The 25,901-nt window shown below is 64.4% G+C and overlaps 1 protein-coding gene across 1 annotated transcript; it reads right to left on the reverse strand.

Moving 5' to 3' along the window:
* Nucleotides 1-80: 80 nt before the first annotated feature.
* LOC311205747 (alanine aminotransferase 1-like) lies at nucleotides 81-20,259 on the reverse strand (the record flags this gene model as incomplete). The annotated part of the gene is made up of 12 exons (XM_084280243.1): nucleotides 81-171; nucleotides 1,924-2,036; nucleotides 4,202-4,357; nucleotides 6,129-6,300; nucleotides 10,687-10,823; nucleotides 10,916-10,995; nucleotides 13,707-13,981; nucleotides 15,218-15,383; nucleotides 16,062-16,170; nucleotides 16,422-16,511; nucleotides 19,664-19,851; nucleotides 20,142-20,259. 12 exons carry the CDS (start codon nucleotides 20,257-20,259, stop codon nucleotides 81-83), a joined length of 1,695 nt encoding a protein of 564 aa, XP_084136369.1.
* Nucleotides 20,260-25,901: the final 5,642 nt, after the last annotated feature.

Genomic DNA, 25,901 nt, shown 5'->3' on the forward strand with positions numbered 1-25,901 from the left:
TGTTTAATGAGGTGAAGGGTGGTGGGGGACACACAGACACACAGAGGAGGGGTCACAGAGGTGATGGGGTGACCCCCAGGTCAGGAGAAGCGGCGCTGGAAGGTGGTGTGGAAGTGGGTGAGGGTCCCCAACACCCTCTCCAGCACCTCAGATGGCACCAGCAGGGACACCCTGGGGTGGGGGGGGGGCACAGGGGGGAGGTGGGTGGGCCCATGTCACCCACCTACCCCCACCCCACCCCGCTGTGTTGTCCCATTCCCACCCCAGTGACCTCCTGGGGATGGGAGTTGGGGGTTCCCAACCTCCCACCCCCCCTCTCCCCAGTGTGTCCCCCCCACCCTCCTCTCCCTGGGTGGTGGGTGGGCTCGTTGGCCAAGCTCAACCCCACCCCCACCCTGTCCCACCCACCTGTCCCACACCCACCCCAACACCCACCCCAACACCCAAAAGCAACCCCAACACCCAAGACCCAACCCCAACACCCAACCCAAACCCCCATACCAACACCCAACCCCCAACCCCAAGCCTCACCCCCAACACCCAACATCAACCCCCAACACCCAACCCCAACACCCAACATCAACCCCAACACCCAATACCCAACCCCAAGCCTCAGCCCCAACACCCAACCTCCAACACCCAACCCCAACACCCAACAGCAACCCCAACACCCAGCCCAAACCCCCATACCAACATCCAACCCCCAACCCCCAACCCCTGACCCCAACACCCAACATCAACCCCAACACCCAATACCCAACCCCAAGCCTCAGCCCCAACACCCAACCCAACACACCCAACCCCAACTGAACACCCCAAACCTCAACCCCCAACACCCAACAGCAACCCCAACACCCAACACCCACCCCAACACCCAACAGCAACCCCAACACTCACCCCAACACCCAACAGCAACCCCAACCCCCAACACCCAACCCCAACACCCAACCCCAAACTTATCAACCCCCAGCCCCAACACCCAACCCAACACACCCAACCCCAACTCAACACCCCAAACCTCAATCCCCCAACACCCAACATCAACCCCAACACTCACCCCAACACCCAACAGCAACCCCAACCCCCAACCCCAATCCCTGACCCCAACACCCATCCCAACCCCCCATACCAACACCCAACCCCAAACTTCTGTCCCCAACCCCAACATCAACCCCCAGCCCCAACACCCAACCCAACACACCCAACCCCAACTCAACACCCCAAACCTCAACCCCCAACACCCAACAGCAACCCCAAAACCCAGCAACCCCAACACCCAACAGCAACCCCAACCCTCAACCCCCAACCCCAACACCCAACCCCAACATCAACCCCCAGCCCCAACACCCAACCCAACACACCCAACCCCAACTCAACACCCAACCCAACACACCCAACCCCAACTCTCAACCCCCAACACCCAACATCAACCCCAACACCCAACAGCAACCCCAACACCCAACAGCAACCCCAACCCTCAACCCCCAACCCCAACACCCAACCCCAAACTTATCAACCCCCAGCCCTGACACCCAACCCAACACACCCAACCCCAACTCAACACCCCAAATCTCAACCCCCAACACCCAACAGCAACCCCAACACCCAACAGCAACCCCAACACCCAACCCCCAGCCCCAACACCCAACCCAACACACCCAACCCGAACCCAACACCCACCCCAACCCTCAGCCCTCAACACCCCACCCCCCAACCCCACCCCCCACCCTCCACACCCCCACCAAGCCCCAACCCCCCCATCCCCATTCCCCCACCCCACCCAGACCTCCAGCACCCACCATCCCACCTCCCCCCTGCCACCCTGTGACCCCCCCACCCCCCCAGCCCCAAAACACCATCCCCAAGGGTCCAAGCCCCCCCCTCCTCACCACCCACCCCACCCACCCCCACCCACCCCCCTACCCCAGGTGGTGGGTGCCCTGGGGCTGCCCAAACTCGCTCCCTGGGGCCAGCACCACCCCGGTGGCCTCCAGCAGCTCCTGGCAGAAGAAGACATCAGGCTCCAGGCCCAGCTCCTGGGGGAGGAGGGACAGGGGGTGGGGGGTCACCTTGTCCCCAAGGGGGGGGTCTTGTGTCCCCTGAGGGGGTCCTGTGTCCCTGGGGGGGCCCGTGTCCCCCATGTTCCAGGGGTGCTTTGTGTCCTCAGGGTGTGCCCACAGCCCTGGGTGCCACCTCTTCTGTGGTGACACGTGTCCCCAGGGTGTCCCCTCTGACAGGGTGTCCCGTGTCCCCACCTGGCCCCAGGGTGGCCCTTCACCCAGGGTATCTCGTGTCCCCTCTGTCTCCAGGGTGCCCTGTGTCCCTAAGGTGTCACCTGTCCCATGATTTCCCCTCTCCCATGCTGTCCCCCATCTCCATGGTGTCCCCTCTCCATGGTGTCCCCTATCCACGGTGTCCCCTATCTTCATGGTGTCCCCTCTCCATGGTGTCCCCATCCCCATGGTGTCCCCTCTCATGATGTCCCCTCTCCATGATGTCCCATCTCCTTGGTGTCCCCCATCCCCATGGTGTCCCCAGCCCCATGGTGTCCCCTCTCCACTGTATCTCCTCTCCCTGGTGTCCCCTCCCTGGTGTCCCCATCCCCATGGTATCCCCTCTCCCATGCTGTCCCCTCTCCATGGTGTCCCCTCACGGTGCCCCCCATCCCCATGGTGTCCCCTCTCCCATGCTGTCCCCTCTTCCATGGATGTCCCCTCTCTGGTGTCCCCTCTCCCATGGTGTCCCCTCTCATGATGTCCCCTCTCCATGCTGTCCCCCATCCCCATGCTGTCCCCTCTCCATGGTGTCCCCTCCCTGGTGTCCCCTCTCCCATGCTGTCCCCTCTCCAATGTATCTCCTCTCCCCAGTGTCCTCTTCCCGGTGTCCCCTCTCCATGATGTCCCCTCTCCATGGTGTCCTCTCCATGGTGTCCCCTCTCAGGTGTCCCCTCTCCTGTGGTGTCCCTTCTCATGGTGTCCCCTATTCCCTGGTGTCCCCCACTGCCTGATGTCCCCCTTTCCCATGGCGTTCCCTCTACAAGGTGTCCCCTCATGGTATCCCCATCCCTATGGTGTCCCCTCTCCATGGTATCCCCTCTCCCATGCTGTCCCCTCTCCAAGGTGTCCCCTCTCCATGGTGTCCCCTATTCCCTGGTGTCCCCCATTGCCTGATGTCCCCCTTTCCCATGGTGTCCCCTCTCCAAGGTGTCCCCTCTCCACGGTGTCCCCTATTCCCTGGTGTCCCCCATTGCCTGATGTCCCCCTTTCCCATGGTGTCCCCTCTCCAAGGTGTCCCCTCTCCATGGTGTCCCCTCTTTGGTGTCCCCTCCATGTTGTCCCCTCTCTGGTGTCCCCTCCCTGGTGTCCTCTCTCCCAGGTGTCCCTTCTCATGGTGTCCCCTCTCCATGGTGTCCCCACATCCCCAAGACCCCCCCTAACCCACAGGTCCCCCCCACCCCACTGCCTCCCCCCAACCCCCAGGACCCCCCAGTGTCCCCAGGGCCCCCCCTCCCAATCTGTCCCCCCCAATCCCAGGACCCCCCAGTGTCCCCAGGACCCCTCCATCCCCAAGAACCCCCCAGTGTCCCCAGGGCCCCCCTCCCCCCTGTCCCCCCCAATCCCAGGACCCCCAATGTCCCCAAGACACCCCCCCCACCCCTCTGTCCCCCCCATCCCCAGGACCCCCACCTCACTACGCCCCCCAACCTCCAGGACCCCCCAGTGTCCCCAAGACCCCCCCAGTGTCCCCAGGACCCCTCCCACCCCCCTGTCCCCCCCCCCCTTCAGGACCCCCCAGCACTCCCCATGCTCCATCCCATCCCACATCCCAGGGACGGCTCCCAGCCCCCTCCCACCACCCCGGGGTCCCCCTGGGGTGTCCCCCCCACCCAATTACCTCCCCCCCACCCCCAGGACCCCCAATGTCCCCAAGACCCCCCCCCCACCCCTCTGTCCCCCCCATCCCCAGGACCCCCACCCCACTACGCCCCCCAACCTCCAGGACCCCCCAGTGTCCCCAAGACCCCCCCAGTGTCCCCAGGACCCCTCCCACCCCCCTGTCCCCCCCCCCCCCTTCAGGACCCCCCAGCACTCCCCATGCTCCATCCCATCCCACATCCCAGGGACAGCTCCCAGCCCCCTCCCACCACCCCGGGGTCCCCCTGGGGTGTCCCCCCACCCATGTCCCCCCCTTGGGTGCTCACCTGGGCCCGGGACAGGGCGCTGGGGGGGAGCTGGATGCTGGGGAAGGCCCGGGACCCCCCCTGGAGGGGCTGGAGCCGGAATCCGGGAGCCCGGCCCAGGATCTCCTGGATCAGCCGGGCATTGTGGGCCAGGGCACGGAGGAGCCTCTGGGAATGCTGGGAATGGGATGGGATGGGGTGGGATTGGGGTGGGATTAGGGTGGGATTGGGGTGGGATGGGGATGGGGATGGGATGGGGATGGGATGGGGATGGGGATGGGGATGGGATGGGATGGGATGGGATGGGATGGGGATGGGGATGGGATGGGGATGGGATGGGCTGGGATGGGGATGGGATGGGGATGGGGATGGGATGGGATGGGGATGGGGATAAGGATGGGATGGGATGGGATGGGATGGGGATGGGGAATGGTTTGGGATGGGGATGGGATGGGGATGGGATGGGGATGGGATGGGGATGGGATGGGATGGGATGGGGGTGGGATGGGGATGGGGATGGGGATGGGGGTGGGATGGGATGGGATGGGGATGGAGATGGGATGGGATGGGGATGGGATGGGATGGGGATGGGGGTGGGATGGGGATGGGGATGGGATGGGGATGGAGATGGGATGGGATGGGATGGGATGGGATGGGATGGGATGGGATGGGATGGGGATGGGGATGGAGATGGGATGGGATGGGGATGGGATGGGGATGGGGATGGGGATGGGATGGGATGGGGATGGGGATTGGGATGGGGATGGGATGGGATAGGGATGGGGATTGGGATGGGGATGAGATGGGGATGGGGATTGGGATGGGGATGGGGATTGGGATGGGGATGGGATGGGATAGGGATGGGGATTGGGATGGGGATGAGATGGGGATGGGGATTGGGATGGGGATGGGATGGGATGGGATGGGGATGGGATGGGGATGGGGATGGAGATGGGATGGGATGGGGATGGGATGGGGATGGGGATGGGGATGGGATGGGATGGGATCGGGATGGGATTGGGGATGGGATGGGATGGGATGGAGATGGGATGAGGATGGGGATAGGGATGGGATGGGATGGGGATGGGGATAGGGATGGGGATGGGATGGGATAGGGATGGGGATGGGATGGGGATGGGGATGGAGATGGGATGGGATGAGGATGGGATGGGGATGGGGATGGGGATGGGATGGGATGGGATGGGGATGGGATTGGGGATGGGATGGGATGGGATGGAGATGGGATAAGGATGGGGATGGGATGGGATGGGATGGGGATGGGATGGGGATAGGGATGGGATGGGATGGGGATGGGGATAGGGATGGGATGTGATGTGATGGGGATGGGGAATGGTTTGGGATGGGGATGGGATGGGGATGGGATGGGGATGGGGAATGGTTTGGGATGGGGATGGGATGGGATGGGGATGGGGATGGGGATGGGGATGGGATGGGATGGGATGGGATGGGGATGGGATGGGATGGGATGGGATGGGGATGGGGATGCTGGGAATGGGGTGGGATGGGGTGGGATGGGGATGGAGATGGAGATGGAGATGGGGATGGGGATGGGATGGGGATGGGATGGGATGGGATGGGATGGGGATGGGATGGGGATGAGATGGGATGGGGATGGGGATGGGATGGGATGGGATGGGGATGGGGATGGGGATGGGGATGGGGATGGGGATGGGATGGGATGGGATGGGGATGGGATGGGATGGGATGGGATGGGATGGGATGGGATGGGATGGAGATGGGATGGGATGGGGATGGGGATGGGATGGGGATGGGGTGAGGATGGGGATAGGGATGGGATGGGATGGGGATGGGGATGGGGATGGGATGGGATGTGTTGGGATTGGGATGGGATCACCAAGAGGTTGATCCACCCCCCACCCCTTTATCCCCCAGGATCCCCCCAGGGACCCTTCCCAGTGCTTCCCACCTCCTGGAATTCGGGGTGCCCGGCCTGACTGGGTGCTGGGGGGTCCATGACCGTGTCCAGCATCAGCTGGCCCAGGATTGGGGGGTACACAGACACCCCCCAGGTGTAGAAGCACTTGAGGACACGGGGGTCGATGTTCACCAGCTCGAAGAATCCTGCCCGGTATCCTCCCCTGGGGGGGGGGAAAGGGGGTTTGGGGGGGCTTGGGGGGGGTCTGGGGGTGTTTAGGGGGGTTTTGGGGGGCTTGGGGGATCTGGAGGGGGTCTGAGGTTTCAGGGGGTTGGGGTTTTTTGGGAAGGTTGGGTGGGTTTTCGGGGCTTGTGTTGGGGGGGCTGGGGGCTTGGGTGGGTTTTGGGGGCTCTTGGGGGTTGTGGGGGGGTTGTGGGGGCTTGGGTGGGTCTGGGGGTGTTTAGGGGGGTTTTGGGGGGCTTGGGGGATCTGGAGGGGGGCTGGGGGTTCAGAGGGGTTGGGGTTTTGGGGGCTTGGGGTATTGGGGGTCTGGGGGCTTGGGTGGGTTTGGGGATCTTTGGGGGCTTGTGGGGGGGTTTTGGGGGGGCTTGGGGGGGTCTGTGGGAGTTTGGGGGGCTTGGGGGGTCTGGGGGTTAAGGGGGTTGGGGTTTTGGGGGGGTTTGGGGGGGGTTGAGGGGCTTGGGGGTGTTGGGGTCTGGGGGCTTGGGTGGGTTTTGGGGACTTTGGGGCTTGTGGGGGGTTTTGGGGGGGCTTGGGGGGGTCTGTGGGAGTTTGGGGGGCTTGGGGGGTCTGGGGGTTCAGAGGGGTTGGGGTCTTGGGGGGGTTTGGGGGGGTTTGAGTGGTTTGGGGGTGTTGGGGGGCTGGGGGCTTGGGTGGGTTTTGGGGGCTTTGGGGCTTTGAAGCTTTGGGGGGGCTTGAGGGGGTCTGGAAGAGTTTGGGGGGCTTGGGGGGTCTGAGGTTTCAGGGGGTTGGGGTTTTTTGGGGAGGTTGGGTGGGTTTTGGGGGCTTGGGGTGTTGGGGTCTGGGGGCTTGGGTGGGTTTTGGTCACTTTGGGGGTTTGTGGGGGGTTTTGGGGGGGCTTGGGGGGGTCTGTGGGAGTTTGGGGGGCTTGGGGGGTCTGGGAGTTCAGCGGGTTGGGGTTTTGGGGGGGTTGAGGGGGTTTGAGGGGCTTGGGGGTGTTGGGGGGCTGGGGCTTGGGTGGATTTTGGGGGATTTGGGGGCTTGGGGGGGGTTGGGGGGGCTTTGGGGGGGTCTGGGGCTGTTTAGGGTGTTTTGGGGGCTTGGGGGATCTGGGGGTATCTGGGAGTTCAGGGGATTGGGGTTTTTCGGGGGTTTGGGGGGGTTTGAGGGGCTTGGGGGTGTTGGAGTCTGGGGCTTGGGTGGGTTTTGGGGGGGGTTTGGGGCTTGTGAGGGTGTTTGGGGCTTGTGGGGGGGGGTTTGGGGGTTTGGGGGGTCTGGGGGTGTTTAGGGGGTTTTGGGGGTCTTGGGGGATCTGGGGGGGTCTGAGGTTTCAGGGGTTTGGGGTTTTTTGGGGGGTGGGTGGGTTTTGGGGGCTTGGGGTATTGGGGGGCTGGGGGCTTGGGTGGGTTTGGGGATCTTTGGGGGTTTGTGGGGGGATTTTGGGGGGGCTTGGGGGGTCTGTGGGAATTTGGGGGGTTTGGGGGTCTGGGAGTTCAGCGGGTTGGGGTTTGGGGGGTTGGGGGGGTTTGAGGGGCTTGGGGGTGTTGGGGTCTGGGGGCTTGGGTGGGTTTTTGGGGCTTTAGGGGCTTGTGGGGGTGTTTGGGGGCTTGTAGTGGGGGTTTCAGGGGGTTTGGGGGGTCTGGGGGTGTTTAGGGGGGTTTTGGGGGGCTTGGGGGATCTGGAGGGGGTCTGAGGTTTCAGGGGGTTGGGTTTTTTGGGGGGTGGGTGGATTTTGGGGGCTTGGGGTGTTGGGGGGGCTGGGGGCTTGGTTGGGTTTTGGGGGCTCTGGGGGGTTGTGGGGGGGTTGTGGGGGCTTGGGTGGGTCTGGGGGTGTTTAGGGGGGTTTTGGGGGGTTTGGGGGATCTGGAGGGGGGCTGGGGGTTCAGAGGGGTTGGGGTTTTGGGGGCTTGGGGTATTGGGGGTCTGGGGGCTTGGGTGGGTTTGGGGATCTTTGGGGGCTTGTGGGGGGGTTTTGGGGGGGCTTGGGGGGGTCTGTGGGAGTTTGGGGGGCTTGGGGGGTCTGGAGGTTAAGGGGGTTGGGGTTTTGGGGGGGTTTGGGGGGTTTGAGGGGCTTGGGGGTGTTGGGGTCTGGGGGCTTGGGTGGGTTTTGGGGACTTTGGGGGCTTGGGGGGGGTTTGGGGGGACTTGGGGGGTCTGGAGGTTAGAGGGTTGGGGTTTGGGGGGGCGTTTTGGGGGCTTGGGATGGTTTGGGAGGGGATTTGGGGTGGGGTTTGGGGTTTGGGGGTGTGTGCTGGGGGCTTGGGAGGGGTTGGGGGGTCATGGGGGAGGTTTGGGGACTTGGGAGGGGTTGGGGGTGGTTTTGGGGGGGCTGGGGGGGGCTTGGGGTTTGGGTGTGTGTTTTGGGGGCTTGGGTGGGTTTTGGGGGGTTTTGGGGGCTTGGGAGGGGTTGGGTGGGGGTTTGGGGGGGGCTTGGGGTTTGGGTGGGCTTTTTGGGGGCTTGGGGGTGTCAGAGGGGCTTGGGTGGGTTTTGGGGGCTGGGTGGGGGATTTGGGACCTTGGGAGGGTTTGGGGGGATTTGGGGGGTGTTGGGGCTTGGGAGGGTTTTGGGGGGGGCTTGGGGTTTGGGGGTGTGTTCTGGGGGTGGGGGTGTGTTCTGGGGGGTTGGGGGGTTTGGGGCTTGGGAAGGGTTAGGGGCGGTTTTGGGGGGGGTTTGGGGGTGTTTGGGGTTTGGGGGGGCGTTTTGGGGGCTTAGGGGTGTCGGGGGGCTTGGGTGAGTTTTGGGGGCTGGGGAGGGGTTGGGACCTTGGGAGGGTTTTGGGGGGCTTGGGGGGTGTTGGGGGCTTGGGAGGGGTTTGGGGGGGCTTTGGGGGGTTTTGGGGGCTTAGGAGGGTTTTGGGGTGACTTGGGGGGGGCTTGGGGTTTGGGGGTCTGCTCTGGGGGGTTGGGGGGGTTTGGGGGCTTGGGAGAGGTTGGGGGGTCTTGGGGGAGGTTCAGGGTTTGGGAGGGGTTGGGGCGGTTTTGGGGGGCTTTGGGGGTCTTGGGGGGCGTTTTGGGGGCTTGGAAGGGGTTGGGGCGGTTTTGGGGGGGCTTTGGGGGGGCGTTTTGGGGGCTTGGAGGGTGTTGGGGGATTGGGAGGGTTTGGGGGTCTTGGGGGAGGTTTGGAGGCTTGGGAGGGGTTGGGGGTGGTTTTGGGGGGGGTTGGGGTTTGGGGGGTGTTCTGGGGGCTTGGGAGGGGTTGGGGCGGTTTTGGGGGGGCTTGGGGGGGGCTTAGGGTTTGGGGGGTCGTTTTGGGGGTTTGGGGTTCTGTTTTGGGGGCTTGGGGGGTGTTGGGGGGTCTTGGGGGAGTTTTGGGGACTTGGGAGGGGTTGGGGGTGGTTTTGGGGTGGCCTGGGGGGGCTTGGTGTTTGGGGGTGTGTTCTGGGGGGTTGGGGAGTTTGGGGGCTTGGGAGGGGTTGGGGCGGTTTTGGGGGGGCTTTGGGTGGGTTTGGGGGGCGTTTTGGGGGCTTGGGATGGTTTGGGAGGGGATTTGGGGGGGGCTTGGTGTTTGGAGGGGTGTTCTGGGGGCTTGGGAGGGGTTGGGGGGTCTTGGGGGAGGTTTGGGGGCTTGGGAGGGGTTGGGGGTGGTTTTGGGGGGGCTGGGGGGGCTTGGGGTTTGGGTGGGTGTTTTGGGGGCTTGGGCGGGTTTTGGGGGGTTTTGAGGGCTTGGGAGGGGTTGGGTGGGGGTTTGGGGGGGCTTGGGGTTTGGGTGGGCTTTTTGGGGGCTTGGGGGTGTCGGGGGGGGCTTGGGTGGGTTTTGGGGGCTGGGGGGGGGGGTTGGGACCTTGGGAGGGTTTTGGGGGGTGTTGGGGGCTTGGGAGGGTTTTGGGGGGGCTTGGGGGGGGGGGCTTGGGGTTTGGGGGTGTGTTCTGGGGGGTTGGGGAATTTGTGGGCTTGGGAGGGGTTGGGGGCGGTTTTGGGGGGCTTTGGGGAGGTTTGGGGGGTGCTCTGGGGGCTTGGGAGGGGTTGGGGGGTCTTGGGGGAGGTTTGGGTGCTTGTGAGAGGTTGGGGGCGGTTTTGGGGGGCTTTGGGGGGGGTTGGGGTTTGGGGGGTGTTCTGGGGACTTGGGAGGGGTTGGGGGCGGTTTTGGGGGGGGCTTGAGGGGGCGTTTTGGGGGTTTGGGGTTCTGTTTTGGGGGCTTGGGGGGTGTTGGGGGCTTGGGAGGGGTTGGGGGGTCTTGGGGGAGGTTTGGGGTCTTGGGAGGGGTTGGGGCGGTTTTGGGGGGGCTTTGGGGGTGTTTGGGGTTTGGGGGGGCGTTTTGGGGGCTTGGGATTTGGGGGGTGTTCTGGGGGCTTGGGGGGGGTTGGGGGCTTGGGGAGGGGTTGGGGGGTCTTGGGGGAGGTTTGGGGGCTTGGGAGGGCTTGGGGGCGGTTTTGGGGGGGCTTTGAGGGGGGGGGGTGTCGCTTCTCACCCTCCGAGCCCCTTGGAGAGGGAGTAGAAGGCGACGAGCTGGAGGGTGGCAGCCAGGGGGGGGTCCCCCATCTCCCCCAGGACCCTCTTGAAGGAGAGGAAGGGGCGCCCGGGGAGGAAGGCTCGTTCCTGCTGCCCCTACAGCGGGGTGGGGAGGGGGTCAGGGTGGGGGGGGGGGGGGCTCTGGGGGGGTCCCCCCCCCCCCAACCCCCCCCCTCCCCAGCACCCACCTCATCCACCAGCAGCAGGAGGTTCTCCTCGGCCACCAAGCGCAGCACGTGCTCCATGTGCTCCCGGCTCAGGATGTGGCCTGGGGGGGGTGGGGAAACTGAGGCACGGGGGGGGGGGGGGGGCATCACTGTGTCCCCCCCAATCACCCACCTGTGGGGTCCCACCCTCAGCTGGGGAAACTGAGGCACGGGGGGGGGGGGGGGGATACTGTGTCCCCCCTCCACAATCACCAGTGGGGTCCCATCCCTGGGTGGGGAAACTGAGGCACGGGGTGGGGGGGGCATCACTGTGTTCCCCCGCAATCACACACCCACTCATGGGGTCCCTGGGTGGGGAAACTGAGGCACGGGGTGGGGGGGCATCACTGTGTCCCCCCCAATCACCCACCCGTGGGGTCCCATCCCTGGGTGGGGAAACTGAGGCACGGGGGGGGCGGCATCACTGTGTGTCCCCCCCCAATCACCCACCCACTCATGGGGTCCCATCCCTGGGTGGGGAAACTGAGGCACGGGGTGGGGGGGGGGGCATCACTGTGTGTGTCCCCCACTCACCCACCTGTGGGGTCCCATCCCTGGATGGGGAAACTGAGGCACGGGGTGGGGGGGCATCACTGTGTTCCCCCCCCAATCGCCCACCCACCTGTGGGGTCCCACCCCTGGGTGGGGAAACTGAGGCACGGGGTGGGGGGGGGCATCACTGTATCCCCCCTCCCCAATCACCCACCCACCCGTGTGCTCCCACCCCTGGGTGGGGAAACTGAGGCACGGGGGAGGGCATCACTGTGTCCCCCCCCCCTAATAACCCACCCACCAGTGGGGGCCCATCCCTGGATAGGGAAACTGAGGCACGGGGGGGCATCACTGTGTCCCCCCCACTCACCCACCCGTGGGGTCCCAATCCCGGGTGGGGAAACTGAGGCACGGGGGGGGGGGCATCACTGTGTCCCCCACAATCACCCACCCGTGGGGTCCCATCCCTGGATAGGGAAACTGAGGCACGGGGGGGGGGGGGGGGGCATCACTGTGTCCACCCTCCCCAATCACCAGTCAGGTCCCATCCCTAGGTGGGGAAACTGAGGCACGGGGGGGGGGCGGGGGGGCATCACTGTGTCCCCCTCAATCATCTACCCACCCATGGGGTCCCATCCCCAGCTGGGGAAGCTGAGGCACGGCGGGGGCATCACTGTGTGTGCCCCCCCCACAACACGACCTGTGGGGTCCCACCCCCAGCTGGGGAAACTGAGGCACAGCATCACCACCACCCCATCACCCTCCCACCTCCCCCCCCCCACCTGTAGGGTCCCAATCCTGGGAGGGGAAACTGAGGCACAGAGGTGGCATCACCAGGTCCCCCCACTCACCCACCCCTGGAATCCCACCCCCAGCTGGGGAAACTGAGGCACAGGGGTGGCATCACCATGTCCCCCCACTCACCCACCCCTGGAATCCCACCCCCAGCTGGGGAAACTGAGGCACGGTGGGGGTATCACTGTGTCCCCCCCAGATACACCCACCTGTGGGGTCCCATCCCCAGCTGGGGAAACTGAGGCACAGGGGTGGCATCCCCATGTCCCCCACTCACCCACCTGTGGGGTCCCACCCCCATCTGGGTAAACTGAGGCACAGTGGGGGGTATCACTGTGTCCGTCCCCCCCACACCCACCTGTGGGGTCCCACCCCCAGATGGGGAAACTGAGGCACAGGGGTGGCATCACCATGTCCCCCCACTCACCCAACCGTGGAATCCCACCCCCAGCTGGGGAAACTGAGGCACGGTGAGGGCATCACTGTGTCCCCCCCCACACCCCCACCTGTGGGGTCCCACCCCCATCTGGGTAAACTGAGGCACAGTGGGGGTATCACTGTGTCCCCCCTCCCACACCCACCCGTGGGTCCCACCCCCAGCTGGGTAAACTGAGGCACAGTGGGGGGTATCACTGTGTCCCCCTCCCCACACCCACCTGTGGGGTCCCACCCCCAGCTGGGGAAACTGAGGCACAGGGGTGGCATCCCCATGTCCCCCCACTCACCCAACCATGGAATACCACCCCCAGCTGGGGAAACTGAGGCACGGGGGGGGTATCACTGTGTCCCCCCCCCACACCCACCTGTGGGGTCCCACCCCCATCTGGGTAAACTGAGGCACGGTGGGGGTATCACTGTGTCCCACCCAATCACCTCCCCACCCATGGGGTCCCATCCCCAGCTGGGGAAACTGAGTCACAGTATCACCACCACCCCATCCCACCCCCACATACCCACCTGAGGGGTCTCACCCCCAGCTGGGTAAACTGAGGCACGGGGGGGGGGGTATCACTGTGCCCCCCCCCCCCACACCCCCACCTGTGGGGTCCCACCCCCATCTGGGTAAACTGAGGCACGGTGGGGGTATCACTGTGTCGTCCCCCCCCCCAATCACCCACCAGTGGGGTCCCACCCCCATCTGGGTAAACTGAGGCACGGGGGGGGGGGTATCACTGTGTCCCCCCATTCACCCACCCCTGGAATCCCACCCCCAGCTGGGGAAACTGAGGCACGGGGGAGGCATCCCCATGTCCCCCCACACACCCACCCCTGGAATCCCACCCCCAGCTGGGGAAACTGAGGCACGGTGGGGGTACCACCATGTCCCCCCACTCACCCACCCCTGGAATCCCACCCCCAGCTGGGGAAACTGAGGCACAGGGGTGGCATCCCCATGTCCCCCCACTCACCCACCCCTGGAATCCCACCCCCAGCTGGGGAAACTGAGGCACAGGGGTGGCATCCCCATGTCCCCCCACTCACCCACCTGTGGGGTCTCCCGGGTTGACGACCCAGAGTGCCTTGGGGTGACAGGCGTCCCGCGCGCGCCGCAGCACCCGCCGCAGGGCCGGCAGGTCCGGGGCCCAGCCCCGCTCCTCGGGCAGGGGATATGGCACCGGCACCGCGCCCGCCCAGCCCGCAGCCTCCGCCAGCACCCGCGGGCCCGGCCGGGGCACCAGGATGCCCGTGGGCAGCGGCGCCGCCGCGTCCACCAGCAGCGACATCACGTCCTGCCGGGAAGAAACGGGGGGGGGGTGGTGCCTCAGTTTCCCCACAGTGGGATGGGGGGGTGGGTGGAGGGAAGGATGGATGGAGGGATGGAGGGAGGGATGGGTGGATGGATGGATGGATGGATGGATGGATGGATGGATGGAGGGAGGGAGGGAGGGATGGAGGGAGGGATGGATGGGTGGATGGATGGAGGGATGGATGGATGGATGGATGGATGGATAGATGGAGGGATGGATGGAGGGAGGGATGGGTGGATGGATGGAGGGATGGAGGGAGGGATGGATGGATGGATGGGTGGATGGATGGATGGATGGATGGATGGATGGATGGATGGATGGAGGGAAGGATGGAGGGATGGAGGGAGGGATGGAGGGATGGATGGATGGGTGGAGGGATGGATGGATGGATGGATGGATGGATGGATGGATGGATGGATGGATGGATGGAGGGATGGATGGGTGGGTGGAGGGATAGGTGGAGGGATGGGTGGATGGGTGGATGGATGGATGGATGGAGGGATGGATGGATGGATAGATGGATGGATGGAGGGATGGATGGAGGGAGGGATGGGTGGCTGGGTGGAGGGCTGGGTGGATGGATGGATGGATGGATGGATGGATGGATGGATGGATGGAGGGAGGGATGGAGGGAGGGATGGATGGAGGGATGGATGGATGGATGGACAGGGCCTCAGTTTCCCCATGGAGGGATGGGTGGGTGGATGGATGGATGGATGGATGGATGGATGGATGGATGGGTGGATGGATGGATGGAGGGATGGAGGGATGGATGGATGGGTGGAGGGATGGATGGATGGGTGGAGGGATGGATGGATGGATGGAGGGATGGATGGATGGGTTGGTGGATGGATGCAGAGGGCCTCAGTTTCCCCATGGTGGGATGGATGGATGGATGGATGGATGGATGGATGGATGGATGGATGGGTGGGTGGAGGGATAGGTGGAGGGATGGGTGGATGGGTGGAGGGATGGAGGGATGGATGGATGGGTGGAGGGATGGATGGATGGATGGATGGGTGGATGGATGGAGGGATGGATGGGTGGATGGATGGAGGGATGGATGGATGGATGGATGGAGGGATGGATGGATGGGTGGCTGGGTGGAGGGCTGGGTGGATGGGTGGTGCCTCAGTTTCCCCATGGTGGGATGGATGGATGGAAGGATGGATGGATGGAAGGATGGATGGGTGGGTGGGAGGGGTGGGTGGATGGGTGGATGGATGGTGCCTCAGTTTCCCAATGGCACTGGTGATGCCACCCCCCCGTTGCCTCACTCACCACCATGGCGGCCGCGGTGCCGCTGCACGGGATGACGCGCTGGGGGTCGCTGGAGATGCCGCCGTCCCGCCGCTCCAGGAACCGCGCGACGCTCGGGGCCACCGTGTCGGTGACGTACTCCAGGTTGTACGCGCCTGGGCACCAGCTGTGGGGTCACTGCACCCAACTGACACCCCCTGGACCCCCATCCCATCCCATCCCATCCCATCCCCATCCACCATCACATCCTCATCCCCATCCCCATTCCCATCCCATCCGCATCCCATCCCCATCCCCTCCCCATCCCCACCTCACCCCATCCCATCCCATCCCATCCCATCCCATCCCATCCCATCCCATCCCATCCCATCCACCATCCCATCCTCATCCCCATCCCCATTCCCATCCCATCCGCATCCCATCCCCATCCCATCCCCCTCCCACCCAAATCCCCATCCCATCCCCATCCCACCTCACCCCATTCTCATCCCCCTCCCACCCAAATCCCCATCCCGTCCCCATCCCATCCAAATCCCCATCCCATCCCATCCCATCCCATCCCATCCCATCCCACCCCATCCCATTCTCATCCCCATCCCCATTCCAATCCCATCCTCATCCCATCCCCATCCCCTCCCCATTCCATCCCCATCCCCACCCCACCCCATCCCCACTTCCACCTCCACTTCCATCCCATCCCCATTCCCATCCCATCCCAATCCCATCCCCATTCCCATCCCCATCCCATCCCCACCCCCACCTCCACTTCCATCCCATCCCCATTCCCATCCCATCCCAATCCCATCCCCATTCCCATCCCATCCCATCAGTACCAGTGCTGCCCCCCTGCATCTGACTCAGGATGTGACCCGCTCTGCGCTTGGCCTCGCTTGACACACACTCAGCACCCATCAGCTCCGGGTAGGTGCAGATGGCAGCGACCTGTGGCGAGCAGGTGACCCCCCTCCCCAAATCATAGACACCCCCCCAAATCATATACCCTCCCCCAAATCATATCCCACCCCCCCAAAATCATATCCCACCCCCCCAAAACCTGGGGCACCCCAATCCTCCCCCTTACCCCATCCCCGGGGTGCTGACCATCCAGCTCCCCCCCTCTCTGGCTGTGGTGGGGCCCAGTGTCCCCATGGGTGGGTTGGGGGGTGGGTGGGGGGTGCCCCCCACCCCGTTACCTGCCGGAGGAAAGCGGGGGGCTGGTGGCCGGTGGCGGCCGCGTCCCCCCCATGACAGTAGGTGACCTTGGTGAAGGGTTTGTCCTGGCCCTGGGGACAGATGCTGGTCGGGGGGGGACACCCTGCACCCCCTCTGCACCCCAATGTGTCCACCCCCCCACCCTACAAGTCCTGGGGTTGTGGGTGGGATGGGGGGGTAGGGGATGGGGATGTCACCCTGAGGGAGGGAGGGGGGAGCCCTGACTGGGATGGACCCGTCCCACAGGGGGTTGGGGGTGGTTTGGGGGTGTGGGGCTGGGGGGCTTTGGGGCTGTGAGGACCCATGGGGTGCTGTGGGTTCCATGGGGTCCTGGGTGGCCATGGGGACCTGTGGTTGCTGTGGGACCCATGGAGATCTGGGGCTGTGGGGACCTATGGGTGGCTGTGGGGTCTATGGGGGTCTGTGGGTCTGGTGGGGATCTGTGGGTGGCTGTGGGGACCTGTGGGGCCCAGGGCTGTGGGTTCTTTGGGGTTCTCAGTGGCCATGGGGACCCATGGGTGCTGTGGGGCCCATGGAGATCCTGTGGGGGTCTGGGGCTGTGGGTTCTATGGGGGTCTGGGGATCCTGTGGGGGTCTGGGGCTGTGGGTTCTATGGGGGTCTGGGGATTCTCATGGGGGTCTGGGGCTGTGAGGACCCATGGGTGCTGTGTGTTCCATGGGGTTCTCATTGACCATGAGGACCCATGGGTGCTGTGGGTCCCATGGGGGTCTGGGGCTGTGGGGACCCATGGGTGCTGTGTGTTCCATGGGGTTCTCAGTAACCACGGGGACCCATGGGTGCTGTGGGGCCCATGGAGATCCTGTGGGGGTCTGGGGCTGTGGGTTCCATTGGGGTCTGGGGGTCCTGTGGGGGTCTGGGGCTGTGAGGACCCATGGGTGCTGTGCGTTCCATGGGGTTCTCATTGACCATGAGGACCCATGGGTGCTGTGGGTCCCATGGGGGTCTGGGGCTGTGGGGACCCATGGGTGCTGTGGGTTCCATGAGGTTCTCAGTGGCCACGGGGACCCGTGGGTGCTCTGGGGCCTATGGAGGTCCTGTGGGGGTCTGGGGCTGTGGGTTCCATGGGGGTCTGGGGATCCTGTGGGGGTCTGGGGCTGTGGGGACCCATGGGTGCTGTGGGTTCCATGGGGTCCTGGGTGGCCACAGGGACCCGTAGGTGCTGTGGGGCCCATGGAGATCTGGGGCTGTGGGGACCCATGGGTGCTGTGGGTTCCATGGGGTCCTGGGTGGTCACGGGGACCCATGGGTGCTGTAGAGCCCATGGAGATCTGGGGCTGTGGGGACCTATGGGTGGCTGTGGGGTCTATGGGGGTCTGTGGGTCTGGTGGGGATCTGTGGGTGGCTGTGGGGACCTGTGGGGCCCAGGGCTGTGGGTTCTTTGGGGTTCTCAGTGGCCATGGGGACCCATGGGTGCTGTGGGGCCCATGGAGATCCTGTGGGGGTCTGGGGCTGTGGGTTCTATGGGGGTCTGGGGATCCTGTGGGGGTCTGGGGCTGTGGGTTCTATGGGGATCTGGGGATTCTGTGGGGGTCTGGGGCTGTGAGGACCCATGGGTGCTGTGTGTTCCATGGGGTTCTCAGTAACCACGGGGACCCATGGGTGCTGTGGGGCCCATGGAGATCCTGTGGGGGTCTGGGGCTGTGGGTTCCATTGGGGTCTGGGGGTCCTGTGGGGGTCTGGGGCTGTGAGGACCCATGGGTGCTGTGCGTTCCATGGGGTTCTCATTGACCATGAGGACCCATGGGTGCTCTGGGGCCTATGGAGGTCCTGTGGGGGTCTGGGGCTGTGGGTTCCATGGGGGTCTGGGGATCCTGTGGGGGTCTGGGGCTGTGAGGACCCATGGGTGCTGGGGGACCCATGGAAATCTGGGGCTGTGAGGACCCATGGGTGCTGGGGGACCCATGGAGATCTGGGGCTGTGGGGACCCATGGGTGCTGGGGGACCCATGGAGATCTGGGGCTGTGGGGACCCATGGGTGCTGTGGGGCCCATGGGGATCTGTGGGACAAGTGAGGGTCTAGGGTTGTGGGGACTCATGGGTGGCTGTGGGTGCTGTGGGGCATGTGGGTGGCTGTGGGTCCCATGGGGGTCTGGGGCTGTGGGTTCCATTGGGGTCTGGGGGTCCTGTGGGGGTCTGGGGCTGTGAGGACCCATGGGTGCTGTGGGTCCCATGGGGGTCTGGGGCTGTGGGGACCCATGGGTGCTGTGGGTTCCATGGGGTTCTCAGTGGCCATGGGGACCCGTGGGTGCTGTGGGGCCCATGGGGGTCCTGTGGGGGTCTGAGGCTGTGGGTCCCATGTGGGTCTGAGTGGCCACGGGGACCAATGGGTGCTGTGGGTCTCATGGGGGTCTGGGGCTGTGAGGACCCATGGGTGGCTGTGGGGACCTGGGGGGGGGGTCTGGGTGACCATGGGAACCTATGGGGGTCTGGGGCTGTGAGGACTCATGGGTGCTGTGGGTCCCATGGGGGTCTGGAGCTGTGAGGACTCATGGGTGCTGTGGGGTCTATGGGGGTCTGTGTGTCTGGGGAGGGTCTGTGAGTGGCTGTGGGGCCTATGGGGACCCATGGGTGGCTGTGGGGACCCCTGGGTGCTGTGAGTCTCCTGTGGGGGTCTGGGGCCACCAGAGCCTGTGAGTCCCATGGGTGTCTGTGGGTCCTGTGGGGCTGTGGGTTCCTATGGGTCCCTGTGGGTGCCATTGGGTCCCTGTGGGTCCCAAGGGCCCCTGTTGGTCCCTGTGGGTGCTGTGGGTCTCCGTGGGTCCCTATGGGTGCCGTGGGTCCCTATGGATGCCGTAGGCCTCTGTCAGTCCCTATGGGTCCCTGTGGGTGCCGTGGGTCTCTGTGGGTCCCTATGGGTCCCTGTGGGTCCCTATGGGTCCCTGCAGGTCCCTGTAGGTGCCATGGGTCTCTGTGGGTCCCTATGGGTCTCTGTGGGTCCCTATAGGTCCCTCTGGGTGCTGTTGGGTCCCTATGGGTCCCATGGGTGTCTGTAGGTCCCATGGGGCTCTGAGGCTGTTGGTCCCAAGGGTCCCCCTGGCTGCTGTGGGTCTCCGTGAGTCCCTATGGGTCTCTGTGGGTGCCATGGGTCTCTGGGGGTCCCTATGGGTGCCATAGGTCTTTGTGGGTCCCTATGGGTCCCTGCAGGTCCCTTTGGGTCCCTATGGGTCTCTGTGGGTCCCGTGGGTCCCCTGGGTGCCTCACCTGAGCCAGCTCCTCTTCGATGGCGGCCGCCCGCTCGAGCAGGGCTGACAGGGGGGATGCCGGGGGGCTGCCGGTGCCCCCCAAGGTGCCGCTGGTGCCCCCTGAGGTGCCATCGGTGCCCCCCAAGGTGCCGCTGGTGCCCCCCGAGGTGCTGCCGGTGCCCCCCAAGGTGCCGACCGCGGCCATGGCTGGGACAGGAGCGGGTGCCGGGGGCAACGGTCGGGCTCGGTGGTGCGTGGTGTGCCGGGGGCACGCGGTGTGCCGGGGCGGGCAGGGTCCGGCCTCTGGACCCCTGGGCCACGTGCCGGGGGCACACGGGGACATGGGATGCTGGGGGTGGGGTTATCCACCTCCTTACCCACCTCCTTACCCGCCTCCTTACCCACCTCATTACCCGCCTCCTTACCTGCCTCCTTACCCACCACATTACCCACCTCCTTACCCACCTGGTTACCCGCCTCCTTACCCACCTCCTTACCTGCCTCCTTACCCACCTCGTTACCCACCTCATTATCCACATTACCCATCGTGTTACCCACCTCCTTACCTGCCTCCTTACCCACCTCATTGCCCACCTCGTTATCCACGTTACCCATTGTGTTACCCACCTCCTTACCTGCCTCATTACCCACCTCCTTACCCACATTACCCACCTCCTTACCCACATTATGCACCTCGTTACGCACCTTGTTACCCACCTCGTTACCTGCCTCGTTACTCACCTCCTTACCCACATTACCCACCTGGTTACCCACCTGGTTACCCACCTTGTTACCCACCTGGTTACCCACCTCGTTACCTGCCTCCTTACCCACATTACCAACCTGGTTACCCACCCCCTTACCCACCTCCTTACCTGCCTCGTTACCCACCCCCTTACCCACATTACCCACCTCGTTACCCACCTCCTTACCCACATTACCCACCTCCTTACCCACCCCCTTACCCACATTACCTACCTTGTTACCCACCTTGTTACCCACCTCCTTACCCACCCCCTTACCCACATTACCCATCTCGTTACCCACCTCCTTACCCACCTCCTTACCCACCTCCTTACCCACGTTACCCACCTCCTTACCCACCTCCTTACCCGCCTCCTTACCCATGTTACCCACCTCCTTACCCGCCTCCTTACCCGCCTCGTTACCCACATTACCCACCTCCTTACCCGCCTCCTTACCCACCTCATTACCCACCTCCCTACCTGCCTCCTTACCCACCTCCTTACCCACCATGTTACCCACCTCCTTACCCACATTACCCACCTCCTTACCAACCTGGTTACCCACTTCGTTACCAACCTCCTTACCCGCCTCCTTACCCACATTACCCACCTTCTTACCCGCCTCGTTGCCCACCTCATTACCCACTTCTTACCTGCCTCCTTACCCACTTCGTTACCCACTTCATTACCCACCTCCTTACCTGCCTTGTTACCCTCCTCATTACCCACCTCGTTACCCACATCACCTCGTTATCGTCCTCGTTACCCACCTCCTTACCCATCTTGTTACCCATGTTACCCACCTTGTTACCCCCCATCATTACCCACATTAACCAGACTTGTTACCCACCTCGTTACCAACCTCATCATTAGGGACCTAATTACCAACCTTGTCATTAGGGACCTAATTACCAACCTTGTCACCCATCCCGTTACCCAGTTCCCTCCTCGTTACCCTCCCCATTACCTCCCAGTTCCCACCCCCTCTCTCCCCATTACCTCCCAGTTCCCTCCCAGTTCCCCTCCCAGCTCTCCTCCCCATTACCTCCACCTCCTTCCCCATTCCCCTCCCCATTCTCCTCCCAGTTACCCTCCCAGTTCCCCTTCCTATCCCCTCCCAACTACCCTCTCAGTTCCCACCCCTCTCACCCCATTCACCTCCCAGTTCCCCTCCCCATTCCCACCCCTCTCTCCCTATTCCCCTCCCCATTCCCCTCCCAGTTCCCCTCCCCATTACCTCCCAGTTACCTCCCAGTTACACCCCTATTCCCCCACCCTCTCCTGCCCCATTCCCCTCCCAGTTCCCCTCCCCATTCCCACCCCCTCTCTCCCTATTCCCCTCCCCATTCCCTCCCAGTTCCCCTCCCCATTCCCCTCCCCATTCCCCTCCCAGTTCCCTCTCTCATCCCCTCCCAGTTACCCTCCCAGTTCCCCACCCAGTTCTCCTCCCCATGACCTCACAGTTACCTCCCAATTCCCCTCCCCATCCCAACCACTTCCCCCTCCCCATTACCTCTGTTTCCTTCCCAGTTCCCCTCCCAATTCTCCTCCCAGTTACCTTCCCAGTTATCCTCCCCAATCCCAACCTCTCCCTCCCCATTCCCATCCCCTCCCAGTTCCCCTCCCCAGTTCCCACCCCTCCCTCCACATTCCCCTCCCAGTTCCCCTCCCCAGTTCCACCCCCTCCCTCCCCATTCCCCTCCCAGTTTCCCTCCCCATTCACTCCCAGTTCCCCTCCCCAGTTCCCACCCCTCCCTCCCTCATTCCCCTCCCAGTTCCCCTCCCAGAGATGGGTATGAGGACGAGGCAGTTAGGGACCCCCAACTCCCATCACCAGAGGGTCGCTGGGGCAGGAAGGGGACAACGCAGCGGGGTGGGGGTAGGTGGGTGACATGGGCCCACCCACCTCCCCCCTGCACCCCCCGACCCCAGGGCAGCCCCGCTGCTGCCGGCCGAGGCGCTGGAGCGGGTGCTGGTGACCCTCACCCACTTCCCAATGTCACCCTACTCCCTACATCCCCCCCCCTCCCAGGATTGGGGGGGTGCAGGGGGCTGTGGCGGTGCCGTAACCGGAGCCAAAGCAAGAGCCAGAAATATGGCGGCCTTTATTGGCGCGGGCGCCGCGCCGAAGGGGCCTCCACCCATCCCAGGATGGAACAGGAGGCTCCCCAGGGCTTTGACCCCCCATGTGGGACCCCCCACCCAGTCTAACAGAGGGTCCCCCAACCTCAGAGCTCGGTGCTGCTGCCGTAGACCTCCACCTCGCAGAGCGCCAGCGCGTCCTCGCGCCCGGGGATGAGGATGGTGACGTAGCGACCGCGAAGGCCGTGGCAGCAGATGGTGCTGAGGGAGCCGGGGCCGGCGTCTGTGATGATGCCGCAGCTGTCGGGAGGGGGAGGAGGATGAGGATGATGATGATGAGGAGGAGGAGGAGGAGGAGAAGGATGAGGAGGAGGAGAAGGATGAGGAGGAGGAGGAGGATGAGGAGGAGGAGGAGGAGGAGGAGGAGGAGGAGGAGGAGGAGGAGGAGGAGGAGGAGGAAGGAGGAGGAGGAGGAGGAGGAGGAGGAGGAGGAGGAGGAGGAGGATGAAGATGAGGATGAAGATGAGGTTGAGGTTGAGGATGAGGAGGAGATTGAGGATGAGGAGGTTGAGGATGAGGAGGATAAGGAGGAGAAGGAGAAGAAGGATGAGGAGGATGATGATGAAGTGGAGGATGAGGATGAAGTGGAGGATGAGGATGAAGTGGAGGATGAGGAGGATGATGATGAAGTGGAGGATGAGGAGGATGAGGAGGAGGAAGAGAAGGAGGAGGAGAAGGTGGAGGAGGAAAAAGAGGAGGTTAAGGATGAGGATGAGGAGGAGGATGATGAGGAGGAGAATGATAAGGAGGATGTTGAGGTGGAGGATGAGGAGGAGTACGAAGAAAAGGATGAGGAGGATGAAGAAAAAGAGGAAGAAACTGAGGCTCAGAGGGTCTCAACAGCAGCATGGTGTCGGTCAGACCCCCTCTAAACCCCCCCCAAAACATCCCACCCCGGGGTGGGGTTTTGGCTCACATGGGGTTGTCCCGGCCGCGCTCGGCGGGCGCGTCGCCGACGTGGACCTGCGCCCCGCGGAGCCGGTGCCAGCAGCAGTCCTGGCGGTTCTTCACCAGCACGGCGGCCACGGCGCGGCGCGCGCCCAGGTCCACGCTCCACCACGGCTCCCGCTCGCGCCGCGTGTGGCTACAGGAGCCGCGGTGCCAAACGCCCTCCCGGTTCCCATCCACCGCCTTGGATGCCGCGCCGGCGCCGGTGGAGGTGGAGGATTGAGTCGCCTGCTGGTCCCGTGCCATGTTGGGGGCTGGAAGCGCCGTGGGTGGGTGGGTGGGGTGAGGGGGTCTTTGGGGGTGGGTGGGTGGGTGGGGGTTGTGCTGGTGGCTCACCTCCAGGGAGCACGGCGCAGCCTTGCCGGATCACCTCCACCTCGCAGAGCGCCAGCGCGTCCTCCCGCCCGGGGATGAGGATGGTGACGTAGCGACCGCGAAGGCCGTGGCAGCAGATGGTGCTGAGGGAGCCGGGGCCGGCGTCCGTGATGATGCCGCAGCTGTTGGGAGAGGGAGGAAGAGGAGGATGAAGAGGAGGATGAAGAGGAGGATGAAGAGGACGAGGACGATGAAGAGAATGAGGAGGAGGAAGATGAGGATGGGGAGGATGATGAGGATGAGGAAGAGGAGGATGATGATTAGGATGAAGAGGAGGAGGATGAAGAGGAGGAGGAGGGAGGAGGAGGAGGAGGAGGAGGAGGAGGAGGAGGAGGAGGAGGAGGAGGAGGACGAGGACGAGGACGAGGACGAGGAGGAGGACGATGAGGAGGAGGACGACGAGGAGGACGATGAGGAGGAGGAGGACGAGGAGGAGGAGGAGGAGGACGACAAGGAGGAGGAGGACGAGGAGGAGGAGGAGGATGAGGAGGAGGATGAAGATGATTAGGATGAGGAGGATGAAGATGAGGATGAGGATGATGAGGATGAAGACGAAGATGAGGATGATGAGGATGAGGAGATGGAGGATGAAGATGAGGAGGATGATGAAGTTGAAGAGGAGAATGAGGAGGAGGAGGAAGATGAGGATGAGGAGAATGAGGAGGAGGATGAGGAGGATGAAGCTGAGAATGAAGAGAATGAGGAGGAGGGTGAGGAGGAGAAGGAGGATGAGAAGGAGGATGAGGAGGAGAATGAAGAGGAGGATGAGGAGGAGAATGAAGAGGAAGAGCGGATGAGGAGAAGGATGAAGAGAAAGCGGATGAGGAGAAGGATGAAGAAAAAGAGGATGACGAGGAGGAAGAGCCGGCACATTCACGAGCCCATCGACAGGGGAAGCGTCTCCATCTCCTCACACGGGGTTGCGGCGTCCGTGGTCGACCAATGAGTCCCCGACACGGACCTCGGCGCCCTTCAGCCTCTCCCAGCAGCAATCCTGGCGGTTCTTCACCGCCACGGCGTAGACGGCGTGCCGGCGGCCCAGGTCCACGCGCCACCACGGCGCCGGCTCCTCCCTGGTGTGGGCGCAGGACCCGCGCTCCCAGTCGCCATCCTGGTTCCCATCCACGGCGTTGGCTGCGCCGCTGCCGGCGTCCAGCACCGACGACTGGGTGGCCGGACGACCCAAGGCCACGTTCTGGGCTGGGAGGGATGGGTGAACTGGGGGTGATGCACCCCCAAAAGACACCCCCCACCCCCCCCCAGCTTGTGTCCCCACCCACATCCCGCTCACCACCAGGCATCGCGGCGCAGCCCTGCTCCACCACCTCCACCTCGCAGAGGCTCAGCCACTCCTCTCGCCCGCTGACGGCGACGGTGACGTAGCGGCCGCGCAACCCGCGGCAGCAGACGGTGCTGGTGGAACCAGGGCCGGTGTCGGTGATGATGCCACAGCTGCAAGGACAGGAGCAAGGTGGGGAGTGAGGGGTGAGGATGGGAGGTGGGAGGGGGTAGGGGGGTGGAAGGTGAGTGCTGAAATAACCAGGCACCGCCGAACCGGCGCGCGGCGACGCTCACACGGGGTTGTTGGTGCCGTGGCCGGCCAAGGAGTCCCCGACGTGGACGCGGGCGCCTTTCAGGTGGTGCCAGCAGCAGTCCAGGCGGTTCCGCACCACCACGGCGGCCACAGCGCGGCGCTGGCCCAGGTCCACTGTCCACCATGGTCCTGGCTCCTTCTTGGTTTGAGAACAGGAGCCGTGGCTCCAGTTCCCGTCCCAGTTCCCATCCACGGCGTTGATGGCGCTGCCGGCCGGGCTGGCGGTGGATGACTGCATCGCCGGGCGCCTCAGGGCCAGGTTTTGGGCTGGGGGGGGACACATGCAGTGGGATGGTGATGCTGAACCCTGGCCCAGCATCACCCTGTGGGTGAGCATCCTCCCACCACCTCTCCGGGCTCACCGGCAGCTTAGGGACACGTGTGACACCCCAGTTCCCACCCCTATGGGTGATCATCCTCCTGCCACCTCTCTGGGCTCACCAGCACCTTAG

The sequence above is a fragment of the Gallinula chloropus genome (genome assembly GCF_964237585.1).
Source record: "Gallinula chloropus genome assembly, chromosome: 2".
NCBI classification, from domain to species: Eukaryota; Metazoa; Chordata; class Aves; order Gruiformes; family Rallidae; genus Gallinula; species Gallinula chloropus.